This window comes from Sprattus sprattus (genome assembly GCF_963457725.1).
Source record: "Sprattus sprattus genome assembly, chromosome: 20".
Lineage (NCBI taxonomy): Eukaryota > Metazoa > Chordata > Actinopteri > Clupeiformes > Clupeidae > Sprattus > Sprattus sprattus.
Window position 1 is genome coordinate 7,788,422 of NC_137918.1, and position 16,827 is coordinate 7,805,248.

A 16,827-nucleotide genomic window follows, 5' to 3' on the forward strand; every position below is an offset into this window, starting at 1 on the left:
ACACACACACACACACACACACACACACACACACACAGAGAGACGCACACACACACACACACACACACACACAGACACATGAGTCATTAATTTTGTGCCAGTACAAAAAAAGCAGCAGGTCGACACAGATCTCTTTTCTCAGAGGCCTGGCTTTCAGGCTATGCTAAAAGCCTCTCTCTACTTCTTTCTCTATCTCTCTCTCTCTCTCTCGCTCCCTCTCTCTCTCTCTCTTTCTCTGCTCTCAAACCAGAAATGTAGGGCATATTTTATGTATTTTCCAGGACGGTCATAAAGGCTTAGTCAGTTGTATTGCAAGATACTGTATAAACTTTTTTTTAAATAGTTTTTCAGTTAAACATTGCACGAAATGGCATATTGTGGAAGATGATTCTTAAATATAGTTTCCAAAGACAAAGAAATTGAAGAAGTGGGATCAAAATGAGATGAAGATAGGATTAACAGTTTTACACAATGTGATCCTGAAGTCTGAATTTGAATGTGTCCTCAGCTGTTAGAGAGTGGGAGGGAGGCATCTGCGGCCACAGTTGCTACGGCAGCAGCAGAAGCAATGAACCTAAGGCTGTGTGGAAAATGTTCCAAGCAACGTTGCTGAACTGGACAGCCCCAATGGAAAGATATTGTTTGGGTTTACCAAGCAGTGGTCTACTGCAATTTCACAAGATACCAGAAGATGGGACGTGTCTTGTGTTTGAAAGGAAATTTGAGGACAAGCCACACGCAATGGGTGTTTTAGTGTTCATATGATGTTATTGCTTGAAGTGACAATACTGGTATATTATCAGAGCATATGGCCTGCATTTGAAACCAGGGTATACATACATATATATATCAAAAGGGACGTATTGTGGTTGGGCTTGAAGCACAGTCCAGTTGCATAGCTCAAATACAGGCCTAGCCCAAACCCCCATCCAACTAACAACAGTTGTTGCAGTAGGCCAGTGGCAGCCCCCACCTTCTGTCACTGCTGCGTGGATGCTGACTGTCAGACCACACTGTCAGCTGTCCCCCTCTGAGGGAGTGTTCTGGAATGCCTGTTAGAATCAAACCAACCAACCAACTGAATACATGTGTAGGAGACCCTATGATGGCCATCAGATGCCATGAAAAAACACAACACCTTAAGTGCCAGTGTTTCTGGTTTGGCCATTTTGGACTCCTGAAAAAGAATGGCGGCACTCTGTAGATACAAAGGGCTCTTTCTAAGCTAACGAAAACACGATACATAGTTACATGTTATATTATACACTAATGAAAACATAATTTTGAATACTGTAACCCATTTCTGCTAATTGATCACCCTAAATTACATTGTGCTGTACCTTTACATTTCTATTTGTATGCATTTAATACTATTATGATGTGAAAGGGCTATCTATGGGCATATTTAAATTTAACTGAAATGCCACTACCTCGCCCATCAGAATGTGTGATTTAGAGCGTTGATAATAAGCAAGTTTGGCTTGGTAGTTGGCCATAGTCCTGGGATGCCTATAGCGGAGATCGTGTGTGACTGAGATATGTCCACTGACACCCCCTACAGATAAGACAAGGAGCGTAGAGCTACCAGTGAGAAGGAGGAGAATGGGGAGGAGGTGGGATGCTTTGCTACGCATGTGATGTAGCAGACAGGTAAGGAGGGTTTATATCTCATAGGAAGTGGAAGAGGGAAAAGTGATGCCTGCCAATCAACCCTATATATTTTCAAACCTCCTTGCAGTTCCCCGGACAAAATAGACTAAAATGGGAGATCGTGCCTTCTCCTCGCTGGGGTCACGACTCTGGAACAATCTCCCGGAGAACATTAGGACCTTAGATTCCCTCACTGCTTTTAAATCACACCTCAAAACTCATTTATTTATCTCTGCCTTCACCTAAAGTCCTGGTTTTTGTTTTAGTTTTCTTTTCTGTGTTGTTTTAAGACTGCATTGTTTTAATTGCTCTGTCCAAAATTACTCTGTTTTTAATACATATTATGCAATCTCATTATAATCTTATTAATTATTTTAAATTAATGTATTATCTTTTAAATGTTTTATTTTATATTATCCTATTTTCTGCACTTCTATTACTTTGTATTATTGTTGTTGTGACTGTCTATACTAGCACCTTGAGACGTATGTAATGAGATAACGGTGACTAAATTTGACAAAGACAAATAAATATCATATCGGACAAATAAATCAATAGAACATATAAATCACTGATAAAATGATTAAATCATGTTTTGATTGTACTCCATCACTAATTAAATGTTTTAAAATTACTAAACTCATGAATGTTCTTTGTCTCCAACCAAATAAGCATCCTTGCCCAGCTCACGCTGGTATCCAGGTCTTCCCATAGTTGTATAAGAATGACCTCTTTGACATAATCTCAGGATCATAAAACCCTGTGAGGGAAAACAAAACACTTTTAGACTGAGTAGCTGTTTTAGGCATATTTTTGTTCTAAATCAAACAGATAATTAACTAAATTAACAGCTCATTAACACTGCACCAAAACATATCAATGTTACCTGGACCAGGAGCATCCTGTCCTTTTGGGTCTTGTACCCATCGGCTTGTTCCTGAGACGAACGCAGCACTGGACATGAAGTGTTTGGGAGGCCCCTCGTAGTTCACAATCTCATACTGCCCAGGACCGGGTAGAGGTGGGTTTTCAGGGAGTTTCAAAGCAGGTGCTGAGAGTCCAAGATAATGTCTTCGTCTGGTATATGGGTGGCGAAAAATTATTCATTCATTATGTACTCTTTACACCTGGATGCTAGATTGATAACTGGCAATTTAACTTTGAATCCAATCTGAAAGTGATCACATTCTTTAGGGTTCTAATAGTATGTGTGCTCTTCTCTACTGACTTCTGATTCTGGAACGTATCCTGCCCTGAACTTACCTGGATCCTCAAGATTTGTGATCCACTGCAAGTCATCGAGACAGGACTAGATCCTAACCAAATCCACTCCACGGTCTGCTAATAACTGGGTTGGATTCTGATTGTGAACTTGCAATTGCAATTACCTTGCTCTAATAGAAAGTGTACACAAATGTGCTTCACTTACGGTAAGATTGTTCTTCTCACCATCTCTGGGATCTGATAGGGGTTGTACGAACCAGGCCCGGGGCCTTCGCTCCTCAGTGCGAGTGGGTTGCGGGCCATGTTTGATTTGAAACAGGAATAGGGCACCTTTGGGTCCTTCTGTGTTATGGAGTCCTTTACATTATAATGACCTTCAACAAGATAAAACGTTAAGTGTGTTAAGCGATTGAACATATGCTAGGCTGCACAGAACCTAAAACGTTATTACAATACTGCTCACAATTGATCTCATCCTCACTCATACCACTTACAGGGTGATGGTCCTTTTAAACCGCTTATATTGACCACATCTCTTGTTGTCTTTGAGAGGAAGGCAGAATGGGCTGATATAGTTGCGTTTTTCTCAATACCGCTGTAAGACACCTGTAAATAATATTTAATTAAATAATTTAGTAGTAGTTATAAATGATCTATGTTTGTGACTATTGTCAACAATTTCATGTGGTCCATCTGCAATGAAAAAGAAAAATATTCTCGTTTTAAATTTCAGTGCCTTTGCATTAGGCATGTCAGACAATGCACCCACATTGTATTGGTTTGGAGCGGGAGTTCTCTTGGTCACATTATCCGCTTTCACTGCAATAGGCAGACAGAAATTTCCTGTGCTTCCCCTTAGAAAGGTGTGTTTAGGCAGCAAACTGGATTGCAGGTTATATGCATTGGGTCCTGGGATACCTCTCTGTAAGTTCCAAGAAACTCTCCGAGCCTGATGAGATAAAACAATCAACAAAGTTGCATAGAAACTGGAAGAAGGAAGTGTTTACATTTCACATAAGGTTTGAATTTATGATTTTTCCAACCTGTGATGCAAAGCCCCCAGTGCCTCTCTTAGAAAATGAAGGGCTATTGAATTCTGCAGGGGTATGTGATAAGTATGCGCCAGGACCAGGATTTTCATTCTGAATGATAATGTATAAATGAAAGAGTCTTCACACAAGTCTTAATACAAGTCTTATTCTACATGCTTTGTTAATTTATCTGTGTAAGCTGGGTAACGTGTTTACCAAACTGTCTTCTAAGAGAAACCTCTTTGACTTGGAATAAAAGCCCTTCTTTTCTTCATTGCTGATGACAACTGTTTGATACTTCACTGGAATAGATGAGGTACATCCAGGTGGCTTGTAACCTTGATGAGACAGGTATACATACATGCATTAACTCAGAAAGAGAATAACAGCATTTCAGCAATGGTACAAGAGAATGCTATCAATACTCACAATCACTCGAACCTTTGTGTAGTTTTCTCATTATAACCTTTGCACGTTGAGATAAATTCAAATGTGTTGTTTCATGCCAGGCTGTGAAAACATTTAGAGCACAATTGCGAGCAAGCACTGATTCGTTGCTAACACAGTTCAGTAAAAATTGATAACAGAACGAAGCACATTAAAAATACCTGCTTTGCCCAGAAGTAACGTCACCCTAGTTATCTGTATATTAACGTCAGAAATAGTAAATGTGCTGACAACGTTACAATTAAACATTATCTATGATAAACTTTAACGGAGTGACCCAGATTCATTGCTAAAATGAAGTTATGTATCCTTACCGCCTCATCAAAAGAAATTAAGTTTGTCCAAGGTGAGATTGTCGCAACATTCTTGCAGTGATACTCGCGTTACCATGGTATCATACACGCGTTGAATGTCACATGTTCACGGGCAAACTACAGAGATTTTTACAGAAGTTGTATAATATTGCCCCCCTGTGGCAAATAGTGGAACTCACTTGGATCTCGGTTACCTTCCCGGATGTCGCTCGTCGTTTTGCGTGTTGTTTTTATGAGAAATCCATCATGGCAATGCATGCGAAAGCTACACCGCCACAGATTCCTGACACACGTCGGGAATTATCGGAACTTGTAAAGAGAAAACAAGAACTAGCGGTAGGTTTATATCCATAAGACTATATACAGTTCAAGTATAACGTCCTTGTCTGCCTAGATGATTTGTAAGCCTAGATGAATGTACCGACTCTGTCAAGCTAGTAAGTTAGCATGTACTTTAGCTTGTATAACGCAAGGCCTACTAGCAAGCTAACTCAAGGCCTTCTAGCAAGCTAACTCAACGTTAGCTAAATATTCAGAAATTGTCAGCCAATGGCATAGGCTAGTTAGCATAAGCTAAGAAAGCGCTCAGAAAACCTAGCCAGACTAAGCTTAATGAAGCGAACCATTTGAAGTAAGCGCGCCAACACGTAAAGTGACAGCTGCCTCAGAACTGTCTATGTTAGATGGTTATATTGTTATTAACTATCTAGCTTGCTACATTAGGAGTGCGGCCTATTCCCCACATTTACAGGCAGCCAATATTAGATGAATCTAAAAGTTAATGTTTAGGTTAATTTGTGACGTTTACGTTATTCCTGCAGGAAACGTTGGTTAACCTGGAGAGGCAGATCTATGCATTCGAGGGGAGCTACTTGGAGGACACTCAAATGTATGGGAACATTATTAGAGGCTGGGACCGCTACCTCACCAATCAAAAGTAAGAACTGTGGAGTTGCCCCGAATTTTGTTGCTATCATATCGGCTCTTGGTCGTGTGTGTTGATGAAGTGTGGCAAATATCTGCTCTCTTGGAAATGTGGAAAATATGTCTTCTTAAATCTTCCTGCACTTTATATCTTAGGAATTCCAATAGCAAGACTGACAGAAGAAATAGGAAGTTCAAGGAGGCCGAAAGGCTTTTCAGCAAGTCGTCGGTCACTTCTGTGGCTGTAAGTTCATTTTACTATTATTTCTGTTTTATAGCTCTTTCGTTATATTCTTTCTTTCTTTCTGCCATATTTTTTTATTAGTATTATTTATAGTTTTTGGAAACATTGAATTTCTTTTGTGTTCTGTCAGGCTGTCTGTGCGCTTGGGGGCATCCCAGATCATATGAATGAGAAACGTAAGTAATACTGTCTTTGACATCGATTGGAAATCGTACACACCTGCTTGAGGTGGGCAAAGAGTAATGTGATTCAGAGATATCTGTGCCCACCCTGAGTGTCATTGTGTGGAATGGCCTCCAGGGGGCGCTTTTTGCATAATGCATCACCCTACTAAACTTCTACACACTTCTAAAATACCTGACAGCCTGTACTCAGTGTATTGTAAATGATCTTATTTTACTCATTGTTTTATTTAAACAGAAATTATTGGGATGTAGTAGATCAACTTGTATAATCCCTTACAATGGCTTATGTGGTAATACACATGTACAATTACCAAACTACATATATAACTGAATTTAGGAAAGGGTTGTTGTTTAATATAAACTGTTTTACTGGATTCACAGGTGAGCCAGGCAGCGGAACCGAAAGTGACACTTCCCCGGACCTCCAAAACCAGGAGAACGAGCCCAGTCAGGAGGACACGGAGGACGGTGACGGGGCAGCCCAGGACCTGAAGCCCCAGAAAGCAGCCTCCTCTTCCTCTGGTAGTCACCACGGCAGCCACAAGAAGCGCAAAAACAAGAACAGACACAGGTACGTCAGCATCTCCGCATACACAAGACGGGCAAACACAAAGTACTGACAGAATCATCATACCAACTAGAGGACTTTAAAAACAAAAACAGACGGACACTTAACGGCCTCCACATAAATAAAGAGAACTGGCTTCATAACCACTGTGGCCTGTTCAAATTCTACAAGAGAATTATATAATGCCACTGGGACCATAAGAATAGATACATCCCAGAGATGTTATCCCTATAATGTCTGCTACATGTGCAACTCTTGAGAGGTGTATTTAAACTTCAAGACATAGGACAAGAGATATACCTTAAAATAAAGTGTTCAGGGCCACTGTTTCTTTACCTCTCTGTCTCCCATGCCTTCCCTCTCACCTTCTCTTGTCATCTCCTGTAGTGACATAGGAGTTGTTTGTGTGTCCACTTTAGTTAAACAGACGGTAAGATAGAATTAATTGTGGTTTGAGAGGAACAAAATTCACAGTTTTCCCATCCTGAAGTTGTCCTGGGCTGAAACCAAATGTCCATGGGTTGTGTTCTTTAGATGCCAAGATGGGATTCTAAATAGCTGTAGAGCACCTCATCTGGTCTGCATCACACCTCAGTGTGTGCGTTAGACATATATAACGCACAGTTTACAGACTATAATGCATGGTCAGTTTACAGTGTCTAAACTTGTGAACATCCTGGGATGATGCTCCGGCTGCTTTCCCTCGCTATAGAAGGCACTATATTAGACGTCTGTGACGTTTGCTCACGGTAGGAAATAGCAACTGTTGAGACATAAATTCCGGTGTAGGTTACACAGGCCTTTTTTTTTCCTGTCAAGCAACGTTTAAGTATGAGGTAGTAGCGTTGCTTTAGCTGTTCTTAAAAGCATGCCACACTTCCTCTCGTGGAAAATAAATATGACACCACTCGATTAAAAAAGATTCCCTCTGAAAATACTGGATGGAAGTGTATACCGGGTCGTTGCGTAGGGATTAAAGCTCCCATGGTGCCCGGCGGTAACTTTCCTCTGCCGGTCCAGTCACGGCTACAGGGGAGCCGTTCACCGGTGATCTTTAAATGAATATCCCACGAACGGCCCGTGTGACGTCGTACAATGTCATCAGTCTTCCTCTGTCTCCGGGACATTGTGCTCACACAGCTGGTGGTTCTAAGATCACATTCTGCCTGTTGAACAGACAGAGAGCGGTCTGAGTGCGGTCCATTCCGGAAGGTACCTCTTAAGACTTGTCAAAGATGTTCTGATGCAGCAGAGCCGGTGGGGGGGTGTGGGGTGGGCTGGGGTGTTGTTTCGTGTCGTGTCGTGTCATGTCAGGCTAGGCTGAGATACTAACCTCTTCTGCTCTCTTCCTCTCTTACTGCTGCTCCCCTTACAGTCCCTCTGCCATGTTTGATTATGACTTCGAGTAAGTCCCAGTTCAACGTCCACGCTTTCTGTGATGTCACTTCCTGCCACGGTGCCCCTTGCTCTGTCCTTCTGCTTGCCTCACTGTCACCTCAGAGTTCCGTTTGTCATCGCTAGTGGCCATTCAACTGCCTGTCCTTCACTGTGTGTCTGTTCTCCGTTAAGCATGTTTTGTAGGTGATGCAACCTTTATTTGCGTTTTCTTGTTGAAAACACGTGTTGGCACTTGTTTTTATTTTTGTTTGTGTTTTTCATTTATGTATTTATATATTTGTTTTTCTTTATCTTCGATTTTCTTAGAGATTTATTATTTTTGCAGTTTGACACCCTGAAATATTATGTGTCCTTCAATATGTCAAATCATCTTCATATGCATAAGATGAAATTGAAGGTGTTCATTGGATGATCATGCTTGAGTTCGTTGTCTTTCTCCATCTCCATCTCCTCTCCCTCTCATTTCCCAAGTGTACTTCTGTCCTGATATGTTCTGTGGTGTTTTGAACTCTTTCAGGTTCGACATGAAGATGAATAAGAAGCCCCGCGCGGTGAGTTGACCTCTGACCTTCAGCATGGCACGGCGTGGCACAGTGTGTCCCGTGCAGAGCGTACGCGCTCATTGTTCCGGACGGCCCTCATGATGACGTAACCTGTTGTGTCCACAGGACTACTCGGCCTGAGGGCTCCTGGAGGATCAGACAACAGATCACACAAGGAACACTCAAGAGCTCCATACACGCAGCAAACCGTGTTCTTGTGCTGAATTATTGTTTCTTTAACTTTTTGTTTCTTTTTTTTTTCTCCTCTCGTTTTGAAAAGAAGTGGGGCTCGCCTGCTCCTAGCAAACAGTGTAAAGATCGCTTGTGTTTGTGTTGCATAGAAGAAACGTCTTCTTGGTCTGCTCATTAATGTCATGTTATCCGTTTGTGATTTGAGCGAGGGCCATAGGATCGCCTTTGTGATGGGAAGGTCTTTTGAAAAGCTTTGTACAGAGAGTTTGTCAGTCGTGCATGTTCCAGTTGACTCAAGGCAGGAACACTAAGCATGCACTTTGTATTTTGTGTCATACCATAAGGTGTTTTATTTTTTTCATAGTATTTTTTATTTGTTTTCTTACTGTTTAGATTTTTCAGAGAACTTTTTTTTCTTTCTTAACGTGGGTTTGAAATTATTCCTTGTGACTTAATTTTGTCATTGTGGATATTATTTTTTACCATGTTTGTTTTTGCATAAAAGTGTAAAATTGTAAAAGTGTAATAAATTTCAGAACATCACCACGGTCTTTCCAAGCGCCTCTGTTGTTTGAGATGGAAAAGCCATTTAATCCCTAGTAGATCTCCTTACGAAAGCAAGAGTACCAGCATCTGGCCTTTTGCATGTGGGGTGGGAAACATATTTGAGATGACACTCTCCACAGGATTATCACATGCAACCCATTATTCTCCTGGCAAGGGTCTGCCCTTTGCCATATATGGACACAACCACAGAGGGGTTAGGAGGCGCATTTCCTCTTAAGTACCTTCTAAGTAGCAATTATCAATTAAGTATCCTTAAAGCATGTACTTCAGCCTTAATTGAGAGTGATTTACTTGTGTGAGCCATATTGCTGCAAGATGTACATTGTGTTAGCGCTGAAATGAAGTATAGCATTAACATCATAGAGTTGTAAATCCTGCTTGGGGACAGGAGCACCTCTGCCCTGCAAATCCTGTCTATCTATCCCTCCTTCCTCCAGACACACCTGGTCAAAGTCAGTGCAAGTGTGTGTAGTGTGCTCTTGAGAAGCCAAGTCACGTGTGCTCAGCTAATCAAGAGAGCCCCCCCTGCAGAGCCCCGTCATGTATGGAGAGCACGGAAACCTCTGTGTGTGTGTGTGTGCAGAGCACGGAAACCTGTGTGTGTGTGTGTGTAGAGCACGGAAACCTGTGTGTGTGTGTGTGTGTGTGTGTGTGTGTGTGTAGAGCACGGAAACCTGTGTGTGTGTGTGTGTGTGTCTCGAGCACGGAAACCTGTGTGCGTGTGTGTGAAGTACGGAAACCTTAAAAGTGTGATTGAGAACCTCTGCTAATCAAACTGGGGAGTTTTCTTTTGTAAGATGGCAGTCAGTATCCACGGAAACCGAACAACATCTCTGACCTCTTCTCAGCCAGTAGCCTCCCGGACAGCTGTGAAGAAATATTCTTTTCGTCTCTCTCTCTCTCTCTCTCTCTCTCTCTCTCTCTCTCTCTCTCTCTCTCTCTCTCTTTCTCTCCTTCTCCCTCTCTTTCTCCCTTTTTCGTTTCTCTCCCTTACTCCCCCTCTCCTTTTCTCTTCTCCCCCCCCCTCTTTCTCTGGTGATGTGCCACCCCGGACCGTGACCCTGTCAGAATGGCCTTTGACAGAAAGTGGCAGTTCCCATCAGATTCACCCTCACCCGCACCCCACCCCCCCTTCTGCCGCCGCACTCATTACCCAACCCCAGTGTTTGAGAAGGCAGGGAAATCTGACCAACACCATTTTCAGTCAAGCCCTGCTGGTATGATTGGAAAGCCACTGTTTGTTCAGAAGATATGAAATTGTGCAGGCATTCCTGTGGTATGAGTTCTCACCGCAGAGGGACGTTTCGAGGGAGAGGAGACAGAACAGAACCGACGGTGAGTTTGACGGAACATGGCTGACGCGGTGAGAACCAGGATATTACAGATGTTCCTTTCACTCAGAAGTGATAAGTTAATCGTGTGTAGAGAAACTTTAAAGACATTGATGGGTTTTTTATTTATTTTGTATTTATTGATATAGTACCAGGAACAACTAACATTGGCTCAAGGCACTTTACCAAGGCTAGGGCCTGAACCTCTTACGGCAAGCACATGGTAGACACGTGTAAGACTGCGTGAGTGTAAAAATGAACCCAGTTGGTGTCTTCAATGAAGACCAGTAATAGTTGGATTCCGGCTGACTGGGACTGAATTGGCCTTGAACTGACTAGAGACAGCCACTCTGCCTTGATCTGACTAGAGTCAGCCACACTGTGTTGATCTGACTGGAGTCAGCCACTCTGCGAAGCACCACTTTGTGATCCCATAGGATGAGGCACCACTGTGTGATCCCATAGGATGAGGCACCACTGTGTGATCCCATAGGATGAAGCACCACTGTGTGATCCCATAGGATGAAGCACCACTGTGTGATCCCATAGGATGAAGCACCACTGTGTGATCCCATAGGATGAAGCACCACTGTGTGATCCCATAGGATGAAGCACCACTGTGTGATCCCATAGGATGAAGCACCACTGTGTGATCCCATAGGATGATGCACCACTGTGTGATCCCATAGGATGAAGCACCACTGTGTGATCCCATAGGATGAGGCACCACTGTGTGATCCCATAGGATGAGGCACCACTGTGTGATCCCATAGGATGAAGCACCACTGTGTGATCCCATAGGATGAGGCACCACTGTGTGATCCCATAGGATGAGGCACCACTGTGTGATCCCATAGGATGAGGCACCACTGTGTGATCCCATAGGATGAGGCACCACTGTGTGATCCCATAGGATGAGGCACCACTGTGTGATCCCATCGGATGAGGCACCACTGTGTGATCCCATAGGATGAGGCACCACTGTGTGATCCCATCAGATGAGGCACCACTCAGTGGTGTAGTGGTCCCTGGAGAAGCGGGTATACTCTAAAGCAGCACATACAGCACAGGATAAACGCCCTGTTTTGAGAAGTGGCTATACGCAATGTTGACTGAAAAATAAGTGGGTATACTCCGTATACCTGCGTATACCCTGGACAACACCACTGGCCCCACTGTGTGATCCCATAGGATGTCTGTGACTCATTTCAAATGGTCCTCCTCATCAATGGAGGCACAGCTTTACCACAGCAACGAAAGATCTGTTAACCCAAGCTTTGAGGTCAAATGGTTGTTCTCAGATGTTACGGGTTGGTTGACACACACTGATTAATGTATAGGCCTGTGTTCTTGTGTCCAAAGTGCGGTCTACCACAGCAACCAGCCCCGCAACATGGCCTTGCCTGTAGTTTCAGTTGACATGAGACACCCACACTCAAATGACCCCATAGCTCCAACATGAGTATACAGAAATATATCCAGCGATTTCAACTGAATTTGTCATTTGTTTAAATAATGCGTGTGCAGTGAGTCATAAGCAGGCTTAAGGGTGAAGATCCCCCTGTAACAGACGACCATCTGGTTGAGCCAAAGCCCAGATCTCATGATGGAGAGACTTCCTGGAATCACCCCCTCTCACAGACCTCAGCCTCTGGCTCCTCGTCAAAGCACGCATTAAAAAGTGACACTAGTTTATTTGCTGCTTTGGCAGGCCTGACAGCTTTTAGCACACTCTCTCCTTTGGCTCTGCCGTGTAGCGCGTAAACAAACAAAAGCTTCCCTTGAACGTCCATTTTGTGCAACCGTAACTCACCGTTAATTTGAAATCAATCACTAAAACGTTCACAGCCCATTGGCCCTACTGAAGTTCAGTTAAGTGCAGCCGATGGTAGCCTGAGCTGGTGTGGCTCTGGGTTAGATCTGCAGCAGTGTCAGATACTTTAGGGCAGGGGTCTCAAACTCAGGCCCCCCAAACGATTTTATCCGCCATACAAAGTCCCATTGATTTAAAAAAAAAAAAAATAGAAAAGTTCCATGGGCCACCCCAACGTTTACCGTAAAAATCTGGCCCCCCAATGACCAGACTGGATGCTCATCGGCCCCCGGGTAATTTGAGTTTGAGACCCCTGCTTGAGGGGTCAGTCAGTCAAATCTACATGCACCGCTGGTCTCCAGCTATGACCAGTTAAATCATTTACATGTACTAAACCTGCTCCCAGATGCACCTGACAGTAGTGAATGACACCCGTATCTGGCTCAGGTTTGGGCCCCATCCATTCCCATTGGCAGATGCAAACAGGGTGCACTCTGGGTAGGATGATGCATTGGGCACATTAAGACTCCCAGCTCACCCTAACTCACCCCTTCGGTCCTAACTTCTACCCTTGTCAAAACAAAGTGATGGATCTTTCCCGCGGCCTGTCTGTGCTTGTGTCAAGTAGCTTACGTCTGGCTGGAAGAAGTACCAGTTAGAGCAGGAGGAATGTCAGACTTAGATTTATGACTGCGGGACAGGTACAGAAAAGTGGCAACCTGCTTTTATTCTAGTGTGCACTCGGAATGGCTGAACTCGGGGCCAAAATACCTTCAAGGCAACGGCATGCAACGATTTGCTATTTTATGAGGTATGTCTTTATAGGCAACTATATTAAAAAATTCATTTTGATGGTACATGGGCATGTGAATGACAAACTTCTCTGCCGCTACACCAAGTAGTTCTGTGAAAACGTAAGAACAGTTTTCACAGCATGACATCTTCTAACTATATCTCCGTGCTAACAAGCTTTAATCAGTGACAGCTGTGCTGTTGTTGGTGTTTGCAAGGTTTTTGCATGCCTTTTAATTAGTCAGCTCTCTAGTTTTAAAACAGACCTTGCTGCTGTTTTAAATGGGCACACCTTAGTTATATGGAATGATGCAAAACAGCAGAAGGCTCGTGTCAGGCTCTTCTGGGACAAAGCACACACAATAGTGAGTTAGCGTTGATGGTGCACAGCACACACAATAGTGAGTTAGCATTGATGGTGCACAGCACACACAATAGTGAGTTAGCGTTGATGGTGCACAGCACACACAATAGTGAGTAAGTTTTGATGATGCACAGCACACACAATAGTGAGTTAGCTTTGATGGTGCAGAGCACACACAATAGTGAGTTAGCTTTGATGGTGCACAGCACACACAATAGTGAGTTAGCTTTGATGGTGCAGAGCACACACAATAGTGAGTTAGCTTTGATGGTGCACAGCACCCACAATAGTGAGTTAGCTTTGATGGTGCACAGCACACACAATAGTGAGATAGCGTTGATGATGCACAGCACACACAATAGTGAGTAGGCTTTGATGGTGCACAGCACACACAATAGTGAGTTAGCTTTGATGGTGCGCAGCACACACAATAGTGAGTAAGCTTTGATGGTGCACAGCACACACAATAGTGAGTTAGCTTTAATGGTGCACAGCACCCACAATAGTGAGTTAGCTTTGATGGTGCACAGCACACACAATAGTGAGTTAGCTTTGATGGTGCACAGCACACACAATAGTGAGTTAGATTTGATGGTGCACAGCACACACAATAGTGATTTAGCTTTGATGGGACAAATCACCCACAATAGTGAGTTGGCGTTGAATGGCACCTTTATTGTATTGTCATGTGGTGATGCGATGGTGTGTGGTCACATTGCTGGCCTTGAGGCCTAATCTGTTTAGCAGATCCCACCGGGGAGATGGGCTGGGAGCGACCCCTTTAAACGTCTTTCTCCTGGCGGGTCAGTGGCTGGGAGCGACCCCTTTAAACGTGCATCTCCTGGCGGGTCAGTGGCTGGAAGCGACCCCTTTAAACGTCCATCTCCTGGCGGGTCAGTGGCTGGGAGCGACCCCTTTAAACGTCCTTCTCCTGGCGGGTCAGCGGAGATGAGTGCCAACGGCGTTCGTCTTTGATCTCTCCTCATCTAACCCCCCCAGTCTTCTCATGGGACTGAGGGAAGAAAGAGTGACTGGGAGGGTTTCTGTTGGTTTTTGTTTTTTTCTGGTGTTGTTTATATTTCTGAAAACAGGGTCAGCTGGGTTTCAGAGCAGATCATGGGAAATTTTCTAAAATAACACACATGGTTGATTATTAAAGAAATAGATCCTGGTTTCGTGATACATGTTTTTGTTTTCTGTAGAGATTAATTAGCTTGGGACCCACACATAAGAATATATGGTACAAACTTTACGTGTACCATCATATGCTCAGCCTATATAGTTTGAAGTTTTAAAACATGAGTCTGAACATGTCTTCCAACATGTTGTTGAGAAGTCTCAACTATATTTTCCTGTCAGGAACAATAATATATATTCTTTTCTACAGGTCGCCTGTACCCTGCATATAATCCAGGTTCTGAGATATGCCTCCTCTTCCTTGAATTCTCCCAATGACATTCCAGAACCTCGGGGCTCAGATGACCCTGTCAGAATAATTCTCTGTCTTTCCAGACCTTTCAGAAGCGCTGTATTAATGTGTAACCACACAGCCATGTCATCGTAGTGAATCACCATCGCAGGAACCTCAGTGGAGATCCTCCTCATCCCGGGCTGTAGTAATCCCCAGCCTTATTTGGCCAAAACGATCTTGTTACAAAAGCAAGAGTACCAGCATCTGGCATTTTGCATATGGGGTGGGAAACATATTTGAGGTGACACTCTCCACAGGACTATCACATGCAACCCATTATTCTCCTGCCAAGGGTCTGCCCTTTGCCATATATGGAGACAACAAACAAGGGGTTAGGAGGTGCATTTGTCAGCCCCACTACTAGTCAGTCCCTACTATTAAGTAGCAATTAAGTATCCTTAAAGCATGTACTTCAGCTTTAATTGAGAGTGATTCACTTCTGCTAGCCATATTGCTGCAAGATGTACATGGTGTTAGTGCTAAAATGAAGTATAGTGTTATCATCATAGAGTTGTAAATCCTGCTCTGGGACGGGAGCCCCCCTGCCCTGCAAATCCTCTGTTTATCTATCCTCCATGTTGTGTCATTTCAAGAGCAGAGAAGAGCATGAGTATTGCATTACTGAATTCTTATGTGTGACCAACAAGTCCCCTGAACGTTTCAAACCATTACATATTTCTATTGTTTTTTTTTTTTCTCTCCAAATGTTATATCTATTTCTATGTACATATTTCTATGCTTTACATTCTGTTTTTTTCTGTGCAGTCCTGAAATATCTGAAGCCCTGGAGTTCCAATAACACAAACAAACTTGAAAAGACTGAAAGGCCGTCTACTGACCTTTGACCTCTCCCTGTCTCTTCTGACAGTATGAAACAGAGTACCAGTCAAAAGTTTGGACACACCTTCTCATTTTTTGACAATTTTTTTCTTTACTTTTATCATTTTCTACATGGTAGATAACACTTTTTTAGTTTTGCACATCATTCCATATGTGTTCGCTCGTAGTTAAAATGTCTTCAGTATTAATCTACAATGTAGAAAATAATAAAAGTAAAGAAAACACTTGGCATGTCCAAACTTTTGACTGGTACTGTAAATGCAGGCCCAGGTGTGCCAGTCTAGATTATAATAATAATAATAATAATAATAATAATTAATTTTATTTTTAAAGCACTTTTCATTCAAAGGAATCTCAGAGTGCCTACATATTAGAAAATAACTATAATAATACAATAAAATTAAAAACAAATTTAAATATTAACATAAGCATAACAGAAAAGATTCAACACAAGGCCAGAAATGCCTTCCTGAATAAAAAAGTCTTAAGTCCAGCTTTAAAGGAATCCAGCGTCTGCGTTGCCCTTAGGTGGTCAGGGAGGCTGTTCCATAAATGTGGCGCTGCCGAGCAAAAGGCCCGGTCGCCCATGGTGCGACGCTTGGTTTTGGGGACGCGGAGGAGCAAACTGTTTGAAGACCTGAGGGTGCAGGTGGAGGTTTGGGGAGTAATTAATTCTTGCAGGTAGGGAGGTGCATGTCCATTTATGCATGTATGGGTGATTATAAGGACTTTGTAGTCTATCCGGAAAGAGACAGGGAGCCAGTGTAGTGAGTGTAATATTGGTGTTATGTGCTCATATTTCCGGACCTTCATCAGAATCCTGGCAGCGCTATGTTATGTTACTTTATCTTATGTGTATCAGAAAAGGGATGGGGTCCAATCATCTCTCATTAAGCATCAGACACACATGAAAGTTCATCAGATACCATG

The 16,827-nt window shown here is 43.0% G+C and overlaps 2 protein-coding genes across 2 annotated transcripts; one reads left to right on the forward strand and one right to left on the reverse strand.

Moving 5' to 3' along the window:
* Positions 1-2,336: 2,336 nt before the first annotated feature.
* Positions 2,337-4,639, reverse strand: stpg1 (sperm-tail PG-rich repeat containing 1; the record flags this gene model as incomplete). Its single annotated transcript, XM_080858739.1, has 9 exons — positions 2,337-2,410; positions 2,537-2,727; positions 3,080-3,248; positions 3,369-3,480; positions 3,644-3,823; positions 3,918-4,016; positions 4,122-4,243; positions 4,335-4,415; positions 4,630-4,639. The coding sequence occupies 9 exons, from the start codon at positions 4,637-4,639 to the stop codon at positions 2,337-2,339; spliced, it is 1,038 nt and encodes a 345-aa protein (XP_080714865.1).
* Positions 4,640-4,906: 267 nt separating this feature from the next.
* meaf6 (MYST/Esa1-associated factor 6) lies at positions 4,907-9,262 on the forward strand. Its single transcript, XM_080859132.1, has 7 exons — positions 4,907-5,002; positions 5,488-5,603; positions 5,747-5,834; positions 5,965-6,010; positions 6,401-6,590; positions 8,503-8,536; positions 8,654-9,262. The coding sequence occupies exons 1-7, from the start codon at positions 4,913-4,915 to the stop codon at positions 8,666-8,668; spliced, it is 579 nt and encodes a 192-aa protein (XP_080715258.1). The 5' UTR covers positions 4,907-4,912; the 3' UTR covers positions 8,669-9,262.
* Positions 9,263-16,827: the final 7,565 nt, after the last annotated feature.